This window comes from Equus caballus, chromosome 7 (assembly GCF_041296265.1).
Source record: "Equus caballus isolate H_3958 breed thoroughbred chromosome 7, TB-T2T, whole genome shotgun sequence".
In the NCBI taxonomy this organism is placed as follows: domain Eukaryota; kingdom Metazoa; phylum Chordata; class Mammalia; order Perissodactyla; family Equidae; genus Equus; species Equus caballus.
The window spans coordinates 95,329,840-95,345,320 of record NC_091690.1 but is presented as its reverse complement, the minus strand read 5'-3'; the positions used below and the strand labels follow the sequence as shown (position 1 = coordinate 95,345,320).

General features: G+C 35.0%; 1 protein-coding gene across 4 annotated transcripts in view; it reads right to left on the bottom strand.

The window, feature by feature from the left end:
* Positions 1–15,481, bottom strand: part of ANO3 (anoctamin 3) — a 451,605-nt gene that overhangs the window by 306,080 nt on the left and 130,044 nt on the right. For all 4 annotated transcript variants that reach the window (XM_070273456.1, XM_070273457.1, XM_070273459.1 and 1 more), the window contains one exon: positions 9,389–9,463. In XM_070273456.1, the coding sequence (XP_070129557.1) occupies positions 9,389–9,463 (75 nt within the window). The remainder of the gene's footprint in view (positions 1–9,388; positions 9,464–15,481) is intronic.

Here is a 15,481-nt window from a genome sequence, read left to right as displayed (position 1 = left end):
TGTCAGAGTGTTTATTGATCATTGGTCTTGGTAGCAAAACACTGGAAGAAAACTCATACCCAGAAATATGGTAAATTACGATTTATCCTACCATGAAATCTCTCTGATTATTTGAACAGAGAGAAAATATGTAGAAAGCTACATACTGGATTGTTAACATGGCTAGGAAGTTTAATACGGCTGGAAGGATGAAGACAGGGAAAGAAGGAAGCCAAAAAAGGGAAAAAGAAAAATGACTATACATTCAAAAGCATGTATATAACCACATTTATGCATTATGTAAAGTTATGTATATGTATGGATAAAATAAAATTACACATTAAAAAAATTCTCAAAATCTGGCCCCATCTAATTTATCCACCATATTTCTCTCAATTCCCCAGCACAAACTCTCAGTTTGGGTCAGAATATATTCCTTGATCTGCCTTACAAAAATACTTCTCTTTGTTTTCTATTTTGGGAATGTTCTCCACCTGTCGTTCATCATCCAAGTTCTTCAATGCCCGGTTGATGTACCACCTCTCTTTGAATATACTAGCCCACATGAAATCTCTTCGGAACTTCATCCCTACTGAATAATTTAGCACTTAATTATATGGAATCACGGATTGTTCTCATTCTTTTATGCCAGTTAGTTGTGTCTCCCTAACCATTAGTCGTATTCTAAGTTTTCTATTTCTCTTAGCAGATGCATCACCAAATTGTACCTTTAGTGTCGTGATTGTTATGTATAGCATAATGGTTGGTCTTTTGTTTCCAAACAGGGAGACTGCAAGGAAAGTATGCAGTCTTGACCTCAGAAGATCTGTGCTCTGTTACTTCTTAAGTGATGTGTCTGAGTACATTTTATTTCTTTTAGCCTTAGTTCCAGTATCTGTAAAATAGGTCTCTGATGCTTAAAGTAAAACTTTAACAGCCTGAATTGGAGAAAGTTATGATTGTAGAGTTGGCTAACCTGGCTTTGAATCTGGACACTGTAACAGTTCTACCTCAGATAGCACCTACAATTAGTTACTTGTCTTCTCATCCATGAGATGGTGGCCTGTTAATAGCTATGACACTTGGTTAACCAGCACTAATGTCACCGTATAATTTATTTCCCTAACTTGCATACTTCTGAGTATGAACATATCACTATTAATAATTACACTGGGTGGGACAACAGATGTAAACAAGAACTGTCCCCAGCAAACTAGAACCTATGGGTACCCTATCCAGAGTAAATATTTGAGCCATAGGTACCTCATTTGTGAGTGGCAGGAGATGATTTTTTTTCTGTACTCACCCCTTCTGTTCTCACCCCTGCCCTTAGTGGAGACAAGAGGTCTTTAGTAAAACAGAATAAAAAGACAGATTCCTTGTTGGCATAATTCATCAGTCACTTGATGAAGGACAGTCGATATTAACAGGGCTATGTTTTGTTTATTTTGTCTCCTCTCAAGCTTTTGAAGGTTATAAAGCAGAGGTTTCAGGTTGATAAACAAGGGACAAATCTAGCCTTGGGGTCATTTTATTAGGCCTACTCAGTGTTGGGTTATTTTTAAGGATTTGAAAGTATCACCAGTATTCTAAATTGAGATATTTATACAAACATCCAGATTTGCAACATCTCTTGCTAAATTGGGGACACTTGTTAAAACTGAAACTTCATTATCACTTGTCAAGGGTCAAGTGGAACTGAATAGTTAATGCCTCCTCTCTAATTCTCTCTCCAACTCATCACATTTCCCATGAAATTGAGGGTCATTTCTCGTCCCCTCTATGATATGATGGACTGCCTGCCTAACTCACCCACACATCCTTCTAGACCCTGAAAGATTTAGATACTGTGAGCTTCCGGTGAGCCTCCTTCCAGTAGCCTGTAGCAAAGACTTTCAGAGTGGTGCCAGAAGCAAGGGGGAGAGCAGAGAGTTCGAAAAACTGAGGAGATTTTGAAAGGGAAAAAGGATGGAGACTAGAAAAAAGGAGTGAACTCTGCCATCTGAAGTGGATCTCTATGAACTCATAAATAATGAGATGGGAAATAATATGTAATACATAGATATTTATAGACTGATGAAAACTAGATGGACTGTTCATCATCTGAACATCATAGGTAGGTGTGATCATCTACACCCTGCTTTCCTTCTTCAAATAACATACTTACAGACCTGTCTAGAATTTACAGAAAGGAAACAAAGATTACATGTAAAATAAAAATGATAATACTTATTTAATGTATACAACTGTTGGGATTACAGCCAGGAATAAGTGAATGTGACTTATAAACTGTAAGTAACTACCCAATGTTAAATGGTTGGATGATGATGATGCTGATGGGTCTATGTTTATGGAGCATGATTGTTGGTTTGGGAGGTTCATTACAATACCTGGATAAAGTCTTTATTTCTCACTTATTTCCTCATTATATTCACTGAACACCTATTGTTGAAAATAGAGAGAAAACCCATTAAGTCATTACTTATATGACTTGATTGGTTTATCATTTATTTAACTTGTGACCTGTGCTCATTGATCGCTGAATGTTGGAGTCCTCAAGAGAGGAAGAGGCAACATCTCTGAGCACCAGATGGGATTGCAGCAAGGGGCCCCGGACAACCCATATTTTGGAAAGTGGAGACAATAATATACAGAAGAAGATAAAGAGAAAAAGAGAGAAGGGAAGGAGGGCCACCTTGCCATTCTGACTTATAATACCAAGGGACTACTTATATCTCTGCATGGCATTCCTGAAGATCCATTTTTGGCAACAGGAATTTTGTATGTTGCCATTTACAATAATAATAGCAATAATAAGTAGAATAACAGCACCTAAGATTTAATGGGAGCTTAGTATGCTAAGCAATTATCTTAATCCTCATATTGGCCTTATGAGATCCATGCTATCATCTCAGATTTATAAATGAGGAAATTGAGGAACAAAGGGATTAAGTGACATACTCAAGATCATGCAGCTAGGGAAATGCATAACCACGATTTGAAAACAGATAATCTGACTCCAAAGCCCATGTGGTTGACTGCCATGCAGTCCAGGTGCAATAGACTATCTCCTAAGGCCATCTTAAGTGGGCACGAATGACATGCTAGCAAGCTTCTTCCCTTTCAAGGCGTTGCTCACATGCTACTCTGTTGATAAGGCCTCACTGAATGTGCTGCATTGAAATTAAAGTTTCCCTCTGCTGTGAACCCACAAATTGTATTTTTATTTCTCTATGCATAGGTAGATATTGCTTTTTGTTACAAACATTTATATATTTTTCTCCTGCTGACTATTTTATGTTGAGAAAAGAAACTTGGCAGTCATGATCTCTTTCTCTCATTCTACCTCTTTCTTTCTAATATATTTCCTTCTTATTATAGTATGAAATAATTTATGGTAATATTTAATTTTATATAAAAACAAAACTTTTCATTATAATGTGATCATGAAAAGGCTTACATTTATATAGCATTTTACAAATTGTTTTATAATTCAATAATTCTTCTAGTACTCACACAAAATCTAAGTTTGTGAAATATGTATTATCACGTTCATTTTCTTAATAAAAATATGAAACTCAAAGAAATTAAATTACTTTCCAGGGTCAGGTTGTTGTTATATTCCTCAGGCTGACTCACCCGTGGTTCTTGTAATTCTGAATCTAAGATTCTTTCCAGTCTCTCTTCATGTACTTTCTCACCCAGCTAAATATCTGTTGCAAAGGAGACCCATTACATTGGTGTGATAAATGAATGAGAGAATAAGCAGATGTCCTAATGGAGAAAGGTCACTCCATTGCACATATTTTTGTATAGATCTGCCAGCTTTCTGTTTTCATCAGTGGAATAAAATGACTACATGCTAAGATTGGGCTTTCCTAGGCTCTTGTTTAGGAACAAATGGTAAATAGAAGAACAACTTTTGGTTTGTAACAAGGAAGATTAAATTACATTCTCCCTTAAGAATTTGGAATTAATCTAAAAAAGAATTTCCTGAGGAAATGAAAGAAAAGTATATTCCTTTGATATTTCATCTTCTGCCATGTTCAGGAGAAAAAGAGCTGTGTTAAGAAAGGGAAGCTTTTAATAAAGTAAGGGGAAAATCTGGACCAATATCCCAGAAGAATCCTGTGAATCTCCCACAGTTTCTAATCTGGCTTTAATTAAGACAGGAAGACCTATCAGTCCTGAGTGTGGGAGGCAAGTAGTTCTCTGCCACACACTCGGGATGTATATACAGTATTCGTGATTATCTTCAGAAAAACAAATGTAACAAAAGCAGACACTGCTATCTAAGGAGCTTAAATTGATGTTAAAACTCACCCCAGGGAAATTAATATAGTACTGCATAAACTTCCATCAGTTCTACTTTTTAGACACATTACTGTGTAGTTCATTTCATCACCAATATTTCTGAGAACCTACCCTTTATTAGGCACTGTTCTAGTCACTGAAGATAGTGATCAAAACAGAAAAATTAAAGAAAGTAAAACTTCTTTCTCCTATGTAGTACGCAGTCTAGTGGGAGAAGAGAGAGAATAATATAAAAATAACAAAGAATAAAGTATATCAGATAAGTGCTGTGAAGAAAAATAAGTGCCAAAAGGGCGTGGAGAGAGAGGCATGCGATTTTAAATATGGTGGCCAGGAAAGGGCCACTCAGGGTCCCACTGAGGAAGTGATGTTTGAGCCAAGTCCTGAAGGCAGTGAGGCAGTGAGCCATGCACATATCTGAGGGAATAGTGTTCCAGACAGAAGCCACAACAAATGTAACAGCCCACCGGTGAGAGGAGCTACAAGGAGCCCTTGTGCCCTGTGGGAAAATTAGTAGGAGATGAAATCAGAGGAGTGGTAGCTGGGAGTTGCAGGTCATTTTAAGTAAGGTCTGTATGAGATAGGAAGCCTTTGGAAGTTTTTGAGCAGAGGAGTGACATTAACTGATTTAGGTTGTAAAATAATTGTTGAAGCTGCCCTGTCAAGAAGAGAATGTGTGAGGGGTAGGAGGAGGGAGTAAAGGTGAGGCGATAGCAGATGTTAGTTGGGAGGTATTTCACAGTTTTCCAGGGGGAAAGACAACCGTAGTTAGACAGAGTGGTAACAGTGAACGTGGTAAGAAGCAGTTGGACTATGCATACACTTTGAAGACAGAGTCACAGGATGAGTTGACTCATCATATGCGGGGAGTGAAAGTAAGAGAAGCATCAAGGAAACCACAGGGAGTTTCACCACAGTAACTAGAAGGATGGAACTGCAACAAAATCTGTTGATTAAGGTAAACAAAAACATGCAACATAAAATCTCCCCTGTTAGCAAAATTTTAAGCATAATACAGTATTATTAACTATTCCGTAGCCCCCCAGAGCTTAATCATCTTTCATAACTGAAGTTTTATACCCTTTGACCAGCTCAACTTCTCTTTTTCTTCTCCCCTCAGGCCCTGGTAACAACAATTCTACTCACTACAAAAGAAAAAGAACAAATAAAGGGGGCAGGAGGATAATTTGGGAGTGATGGACATGTTTATGGCATTGATTGTGGTGATGGTTTTATGGGTGTATACTTATCTCCATTTAATCATGTTGTATACATTAATTAAGAATAGCTTATTGTATGTCAATCACCCCTCAATAAAGTGGTATAAAAGAAATAAAAAAGCGAAATGCAACAAAACTTGACCCCCACTCCCAAGAAAAACCAAACTAGTAAATACCCTGACTTGACACTAAGGAATATACAAAAATGGGCACAATGTACAGAGGAGTGTTTCAATTGGGCTTCACAAAGAAGGCACAAGGTCTTCTCTGGCAGGTCTGGTTTGTGGCCACTTAGTCTTGGAGAAGGAAGGCCTTGGAAGCCTAGGCCTTGCTAACAAAGAGACATGTTAGCCCCTGGATTTCAATTTCTTGATTAGAAACAGAAATTCCTTGGTATAAGAACCCTACATGAAATTTTTACAGAGTCGGATAGAAAGGACATACCATTTAATATTACAGGTGAATCTAAATTGTGGAAAATGCAATTATTCACTTTTGATAAAAATAAAACCTTCTGTGGAATTGTGGGATTTGAAATAATCAACTTAGAGTTGCCTAGTAAGTTATCTTTCTCTTTAGCAATTTATTCATCTACACAGGACTTTGGTGATTTATCTTGTAAGAATACTTTCTCTTACATACATCTGAAGACAAACTAATAATATTACTTTCCAACAACACTTCTAATTCTGATTTCCACAGTTGGTGGAAATTTTATGCATCACTAGTTTCTAGGATCATGCCAATATCTGTGAATGGTCAAGAGCTCTGTCTCTTTCGGAGACAAACCTGGCTTCAAGTCCTGGTTCACATCTCTCTGAGGGCAGAAGTAGCTAGACTGCAGACAAGTTGCTTCACACGTCTGACACTCATTCACCTAATCTGTACTTGATAGAAGTCCTGGCCTCATAGAGTTGCTAGGAGGAATCAATGAACCTACATAAAGATCTTAACACAGTACTTGGCACATAGGCTAACTCAATAAGTACTAGTTCCTGGTAATATTCTTAATGTTATCTAAGAGCCTGTTTTTACTCATATGATTCTTCATTTATTCACCATTTCTCTTTGCTAATTTTCATTCCATAATCCACTTTTATTTAGGTATACAGAAACTTCTGATAATTTCCTCTAGATACTACTTAATATAGGAAAGCCATTTAGAGGAAAAACGAGTGATGTTAAATAGTAAAGAAAAAAGATAATGGCAAACTTTAGGCTAGAGAAAAGCTAGCCTACTGGTTGCCTAGAGGCATCCTAAGGTAGATTTTACTTAATATATGGTAAGGGGTTGATTTTAAGTTATAGTCTCAGAAATCTGACTTTGACAGAAGGAAGCAGAAACTTTTTCAAAGGTGGATTTATGGCAACAAAGTTCACAGTATATATTAATAATATCAATACAATGTTGGGAAAACTGGACAACTATATGCAGAAGAGTAAAAGCAAACTCTTATCATACACCACTAACAAAAATTAACACAGAATGGATTAAAGGCTTAAATATAAGACCTGAAAGTGTAAAATTACAAGAAGAAAGCATAAAGGCAAAGCTTCTTGACATTGGTCTTGACAATAATCTTTTGAATATGACAAAAAATCTCAAAAAGTGCAAGCAAGAAAAACAAAGATAAACAAGTGGGACTACATCAAACTAAAAAGCTTCTGTACAACAAAGAAACAGTCATCAAAATCAAAAGGAAACCTATGGAATGAGAGAAAATATTTGCAAACAATCTATCTCATGAGTTAATATTCAAAATATATAAGGAAGTGATACAACTCAATAGCAAAAAGCAAACAATCTGATTAAAGTATGGGCAGGGAAGCTGAATAGACATTTTTCCAAAGAAGACATACAAATGGCCAACAGGTACATGAAAAGATGCTCGACATCACTAAGCACCAGGAAAATGCAAATCAAAACCATAATGAGAGAACACCTCACCCCTGTTAGAATGGCTAGTATAAAAAAGACAAGAGACAACAAGTGGAGAAGCTGTGGAGAAAAGGGAAACCTTGTGCACTGTTGGTGGGAAGGTAAATTGGCACAGCCACTATGGAAACAGTATGGAAGTTCCTCAAAAACTTAATAATAGAACTACCACATGATCCAACATCCCACTTCCGGATATATAGCCTAAGGAAATGAAACAGAATATCAAACAGATGTCTGCACCCCTGTGATCATTGCAGCATTATTCACAATAGCCAAGACATGGAGACTACCTAAGTGCCCATTGTTGGATGCATGGATAAAGAAAACATGGTCTAAATGTACAATGGAGTATTATTCAACCCTAAAACAGAAGAAAATCCTGCCCTCTGTGACAACATGGATGAACTTTGGGCATTATGCTAAGTGAAATGAGTAAGACAAAGAAAGACGAATACTGTAAGTTCTCTCTTATATGTGGAATCTAAAATAGCTAAACTCATAGAAACAGAGTAGAATGTTGGTTACCAGGGGCTGGGGGATGGGCAAAATGGGAATGTTGTTCAAAGGTTACAAATTTCCAACCATAAGATAAGTAAGTTCTGGGGACCTAATGTGTAGCATGGTGACTATAATTAACAATACTCTATTATGTACTTGAAAGTTGTTAAGAGAGTAGATCTCAAAAGTTATCACCACAAAAAAAGGTAATTATGTGAGAAGGTGGAGGTGTTAACTAGCACTATTATATAACCTTGTTAACACGTGTACATATTACATTTCACAATATACACATGTATTAAACCATTACATTGCACTCCTTAAACTTACAGATGTTATATGTCAACATCTCAATAAACTTGAAATAAAATAACACCAATACAATACTAATACAATTATTCTTATGTTCTAGAAAATAGTACTGCTTTGGGGACTGACAGATTTAGCATAGATCCAGTACCTACATTTTCCCAAAACACACATCCACAGCATACACTGGAAGATAGATTCTAATCCAAAGATTTCTGTCAAGCCCAGAATCAAGGCAAGGTAAGTGAGTTATGCGATCTGAAAGATTAATAGCACCAGGCTATGATAGCTCAATGTACTCACTTTGGTTTGGTGTTGGGACAGGCAGACCTCTTGGGCCAGAGCAAATTCTTCCATGAAAAGTTTCTAACAAGTACTGCCAATGTTTGCCTCTCTATTTTTCTGTTTTCTTGTTTCAGCTGTCTACTTTATATGATTATTCTGTCTAACCCTGACAATTTAATTGATTAACTTTATTAACTAATAACCAATCAATTGGTTAACCAATAGCCTTGTTCTTTCACTTGATGATTGGATCTCAAAAACTTGATTGCTAAGTATATTTTTTGTTGATCTCATTTCATCTATTATATGTTGGTTTATTGTTAACTTTTAACTTTTGAAGGTATTTAGGTTAGTTTGCTGTTTTATATAAGCAGATATGGGTATATTCATATATATAAATTCTACAGTGACCATTTAAATCTACATTAAATTTCTTACATTAAAAGTTATAGGTGAGTGTATATCAAATGGTTTGCACAGTGGTCTTTTGCTGATTAACTTATTCATACTTATTGGGATTACAAATTATTATTTTATAATGTAAATATATTTCTTACAAACAATTCATGCAAAGGTTTTGGTATGTAAGGTCTTGTATTAGACATTTATGAGTAAATGCAATTTCACTAGAAGCTTAGGATAAAACTAAATAAATTACAGACATGAATGTGCTGTGCAAACTTCATTATAAGCTAATGCATCACATTGATAATTAATAATATGAATATGATACTGAAAATCTGTGTTAAATTTTCATATGCTGCAAAGACTCTGGAGTTGCTACTCCATTATACTGAAGAGCAAAGTTAGTGGGAGTGCCTGAAACTCCATCCTCAAAACTCACCTTCATTATATTTGCCTTTGGCAGCCCACACACTCTTCTCAAGCCCACGATGAGATGAGCACAACTTTTGCAAGCCTGTAAGAGGGAACAAAAGCACAAGATAAAAATTGCTTAGAAACTCAGTAGACAAGAAAGAGAGTAAAAAATTATCATGAAAAAAGAGCTTTTCATGTTGACTATAGCTGCCATAGAACTACTCTCTGGTATAGGTCAAAGGAGTTATGAAGAAGTGTGTAGGAAGACACAACTTTCAGTAAAGTGCATTAAAAACTAAGCAGGTGGGTAGGTTCTATTTGCTGTTACGCAAGCTGATTTAGCTGTCATCTTTGAAAGTGCTTAGAATGGCTAGCTTTTCCAACTACATTTTCCCTGGATGAGTAACACACTCTTCTAATATCCTGCCCCCTCAACCTCAAAAACTGTATCTTTCCCTTTGCTTCTTCTCTGTTTTTCTTTGTAGCCATGCTAAATCACCATTTTTCCCTGAAGATGACCTCCACTCCCTTGCCTCTGGAATTTTGCTCAGTCTATTCTCTGTGCCTAGAAGGACTTGTGTCCCCACCAGATCTATGGAAAATCTACTCCTCCTTTAAGACTCAGCTCTAAGGCTACCTTCAAAGGAAACTTTCTAAGTGACACATCCATTTCAAAGTAATCATTCCTTTTAAGTAAGTATTCCTAGAGAAATGTTTCCAAGCCTCAAAAGATGCCTAATAAGGTAATGGATAGTACATTCCCATCACTCTAGCTATGTCACCTGGGGAAGATTAAGATCTCCAACCTAAGTTTTTCCCTCTGCAAAATAGGAATGATAATAACTGCCTTGGAATATTGTTGTAAAAATTAGAGTTTATGCATATTAATTAGCATTTGTGTATGTTAACTCCCTGGCATAGGTCCTTGTTCATAAGTAATCAGTAAGTCGTAGCAATCAACAGCTTCTTATACTTAATTACAGTAATTCCTTTATCTGTATGCCTCTCTCATTAGACTATCAATTCCTTGAAGGTGGATACCATGCCTTTCAATTCATTTCTGAATCCTCATCCCCATTCCAAGTCTACTAATGTTTGACACAGTGCCTTGTACTTAGCAAGCTTGCTTTTCATTTCAATAAAAGTTGCCTAAGCTTATTCAATTACGATATTATGTAAGTAACCCCACATTTTAATAGCATGTCAATTGAATAAAATTGTTTTTATACAGTAATAGAAATAAAACAACCATTCTGTAACTTATTATGTTGATTCCGAAGTTTGAATATTCTTATAAGGCGATAGCTTTAAGAAACTTAATGATTACCAGATAAATAAATAATGAAGTAGAGTCTATTTTATAATAGTAGAGCCTGTTTTATAATAGCAGAGTATATTTAATACTATGTTGTATGAAATGCCCTTAAACACTAGTTTTTGGATCATCAACTGAAAGAGACTTGGGGACTATCTGATCCACCCCTTCAGAGGTTGGATTACACACACTAACTCAGAGTGTGTGTTAAGGAGCTTGTTAGGGGATATGCAGCTTCGAAGCCACAGAGTTGAAATTTCAACCCAGGTTTCCTCACTATTCTTTCTTGCCTAGCACTTCTGTGTCTTCATAGAAGAATATTTATATTTGCCAATTGTGCTATTAATATGATTAAAGAGATGAAATGATTTTAGTGAGACAAAGACCAGATATTTTCTGAATGGCAATAATAAATTTGAACTGAATATCTTCAGGTAAAGATAAAACTTAATCTGAACTACAAAAATAGAAAGATTTGAATAGACTAAGGTGATTATAAGGTTATTTCAGGTGTGAGAAATAATGAGAGAAAGTGTGGAAGCAGAATAGAAAAAGGCTATGTGAGAGAATGGAGAGGAAAATGGGATTAACAGGAAAGCCTGTTAACAGCACTCCAGACCAACAAAGGCAGAGAATGGCATAATTATAAAAAAGCTGAAAAACATGCAGCCCAATCCAATCACATGATGGTCAACAAAACTGGAACATCTTAGCTTTTCCACTAAGTCGTTAACTACATCCAAAGGAATTAAGGAAGAGGCCCTAATTATTGAAAGGAAGTTTTAGGAAGATTAACCTGGTAATTGTATGTACAAGATTATGAAAAAATCATAGTACATATCCCTGTAGATCATCCCTAAAAGTGGACTGAAGCTCCAAGCAAGGTTGTGGCAGTAGAAAATAAAATATACGAGTAACATTACAAAAGAAACAGCAGAATTCTGCAATTGGCTGAGAATGGATAAAGGGTAAAGATGCAGATAAGAGGAAATCATAGTTCATGCTAATATTTCAAGCTCAAGAGACCTGAACCATATTTTCCATTGACCAAGTTAGGGATGCAGGGAGGAATGTTAGGCTGGTATGAGATACAGTAGCCTCCGTTTCAGACATACAACCTTGGGTTGAGTTTGGGACAATTTAGTATATGTGTTCAGGAGCCAGAGAGAGAGGTAAGAGTAGGAGATATCAATTGAGACGATATGCAAACAAAGGTGAGGGCTGAACCTATATAAGGAATAAGCTCTTGAAAGAGAAGAACAGGATGATAAAACCACAGGGGGCTAAGACAGAGTCTTAGCCAAAACTCACAGCTCATTGATCAAAGAAAGAAAGGAAACCAGTAAGGAAGTGAAGATCCATAAGTGGAGTATTTGAAACAACAAAAATAACAAACTATGGTATTTTCAGCTCTACCTTGGGGGAATTCTATATCCTAAATGTAGTTGGAGAGATTGCCTGCAATCCATACATATATCAATTTCAAAACGCTAGTTTTTGTGTCAGGACATATATCAGGTTAACTGTTTCAAATCTTGTATGAAAAACAGTTATAAAAAGTTCAATAAAGATCTTTGAAAGAAGAGAATTACATTAGACTTAGTTCATCCTTAGAAAAGTGAATTGAAATATTTCATTAAAATTTTGGTTTCTAAGTAAAAGTCTCTCTAGATTACTTGTTAAATATTAGATATTAAATTTACTATTGCTGTGAAATCCCTCTTTTATCAGGATTTATGACTAAGCCCAAAACTAGGTCTGTATTCTGACTCAGTGGAAAGCCTACACTAGTCTGGTGAAATCACTTAAATAAGGTGACAAACCTGGAGACCACTATCATCGGAGGAGCTGCATATAATCTTGAAAGAGATGGGGGTAGGAAGGGCAGCCAGTGTCAGAAGTTGTTTAAATGAAACATCTGAGACTTTTCACCATTGCTTGCAACCACTCACTGATTCAATGAATAACAATCTCTAAACCAGAATGACTCATACACTATCAATACTGAAACAAAACCTAATCTACAATTGTTTTTCTTGATTAAGATCAAAGCAGTTGTGTAAAATATTGTTTTCATTTTTTAGTTTAGGTTTTCTTTTGTTTTTTGCTTTTCAGAGAATTAATGATTCAGTTCAAAATGAAAGTGAGTCATGACCAACTAACCAGATAACCTTAGGGAATTCACTTTTCCTTAATTTCTCTCTCTGTAAAATGAAGAGATTGAAGTGGATGATCTAAAGTCCCTTCTCTCTTTAAAAAAATTCAGTAGTTTCCAAATTATTGAACTGGAATGACAATATATTTCTTATCAAACCTTCTGCAACCTCATTTTTCTCATAGTTGTAATACAGATGTGGATAAGGGTATAGAATATGTAGTATTATACAGATAAAGCATTAAATTTAAACATCATATTTAAGATAAATAGATTAAAAAGTGAATTTGTAGGAGTTTTAAAGTCAAATACAGATATATGCTATGTGGGAAAATAAATACAAAATTTTGTGAAACATAAGGATGCAAAAGTTCTGCTTCTAAGGCAGGAAAGATTTTAGGAAATGAGAAGAGAAGACTAGCTGGTTGTTTAGCTCAAAGACAGTGTGTGAATGTGTGTGTATATATGTGTAGTATGCAATCATTATATAAAAATATGAACGCAACATACAGAAAATAGAAGTTTTTAAGCACTCATGAAACAACCACTCCAAAGTGAATGTTTTGTTGTTGTTTGGTTGGTTGGAACAGTGTCTCAACTCTATCCACAGCAACTTTAGGTCTTGGCAATTACCCAAAATGGCAGCACAAACCAGGGCACATCTCTAGGCTACCAGAAACAGATAGTCACAGGATTTTATTTTTATGGAGCCAAATAAGTGTATTTCTGGGCATATTCTCTGACTACAATCCAATAAAGTTAGAAATTAATTATAAAAGATTTTTAAAAATTTAATCTTAACAAATAAGTGAAAGCATAAATCAAGATACAACGATTGATTGCAGTCATACCTTCACATGTATAAGGAAATTGTTCTTGAAAAGAGAGTGTGAAGTCTTACTAACACTTAAAAAGTACAAATTAAAACAAAATGCCATCAGAATGCCAACATTTCTAAAAACACTGCTAATAGCCAGGGTTACAACATAGAGAAATGGGTGCCATCATATACTGTTGATGGGGCTTTAAACTGGCAAATCCCATTTGGAGGGCAGTTTGGAAGTAACTTAAAAAATTTAAAGCACATATTAACTTTAACCCAGCAATTCTACTTCTGAAAATCTCTCTTATGGAAACACATGCACAAAGCCAAAATATAAATGTGCAATGCATGTTTATTGCCATACTGTATATAACACTGAAATTTTTTTTAAAAATCCTAAAAAAAATTGTGTATCAGAATTTTACAATCCTATGAAGCCATTAAAATGAAAGAGCTGGATCTACATGTATCAATATGGAAAGCTGCTATGATATACTCTTAAGTGAAAAAGTTTCAAAAACTATTATCTATGATCCATTTATAATCCCCTCTATTGTACATATTTATCTTTGTTATATAAATTGGAAAGACTAAAGAAGGATATACATATTAAACTGTAATAATGGTTACTTTGGTGAGTGGTTTTGGGAGGTAATGGGGAAATTTATATTTTAGTTATATACATATATAAAACTTTAAATTTTTATAATCAGTGTTTGCAACTTGAGAAAATTAATTTTAAATAAGAAAATAGTTTAATGGGTAAAAAGGTAATGCTGCATTATTACTCCTTATTGGTGACTAGTTATATTACATATGAGTCTTAACACTAAAGCATTATATAGAGGTTAATCTAGATTGACCATTGCTGCATATATTTAAGCATACTATTTAAAAAGTGATAAGTTTAAGTCACTAAAAAACCCTAAAGAGAAAGCTTGCTCTATTCTAAAGAGACTTAAAATATGAACATATTAAAAATTATATAAAGACTAAAAATATTAATCCTCACTACTAATCAAAGAAAGAATATGGCATCATTTAACCAACATATAAAGCTAAAATGAATAATATTTAATATTTGTGAGGGTGCAATCACAAGTTACTTTTATATATTGCTGGTAGTGACCATTTTTTGCATGGCATCATTACAATTTCAATAATAAATATATATGTCCACACAAAAGCTGAAAGTAAATATTACAGAATATTAAAAGTACTAATCTCTATAGTAATATTTTAGGATTGTTATTTTCTTCTCTGAATTTTAAACAAATACCAGCATTTGCACTATGTTCTCTATATTATTTCCAGAGTGAGATAAATATAAAAAGAATTTTTAAAGTAATATTTGTTTAATGTCCTTAGCTTAATTCATTGTAACAATCAGACGCATTCTAACTTTTTTCCTTCTTTATTTTTAATGTCTATATGATGGAGACCATGCCTATATGGTCTATATGAAAGAGACTTTTTCCTCACTTCTCCAAAGATTGGGTAAAATTCAGTTTACTTATAAGGAATTACGTGAGACAGTTACCATGTGATGACTGGCAGAATGGCTGGATCTTGGCAGGTGCCTTCACAGCCTCTGCCAAGTACCTGGAGCTTGGTAGAGCTGAATCACCAGTTTCTCCCCTACTTTGCAATTTGTGATATTAATCACTCTCCATCCCTTTAACCATGAAAATTCTTCTAACAGATGCAGGTTTATCTATATTATGGGGCTTAAAAATGAAATGAGAAGGCAAAGGTTTACCTCAACCTCACTTTGAGCCCATTTCTTTTCCTTTGAGACTACATCAATGGGGGAAAAAATGAAACA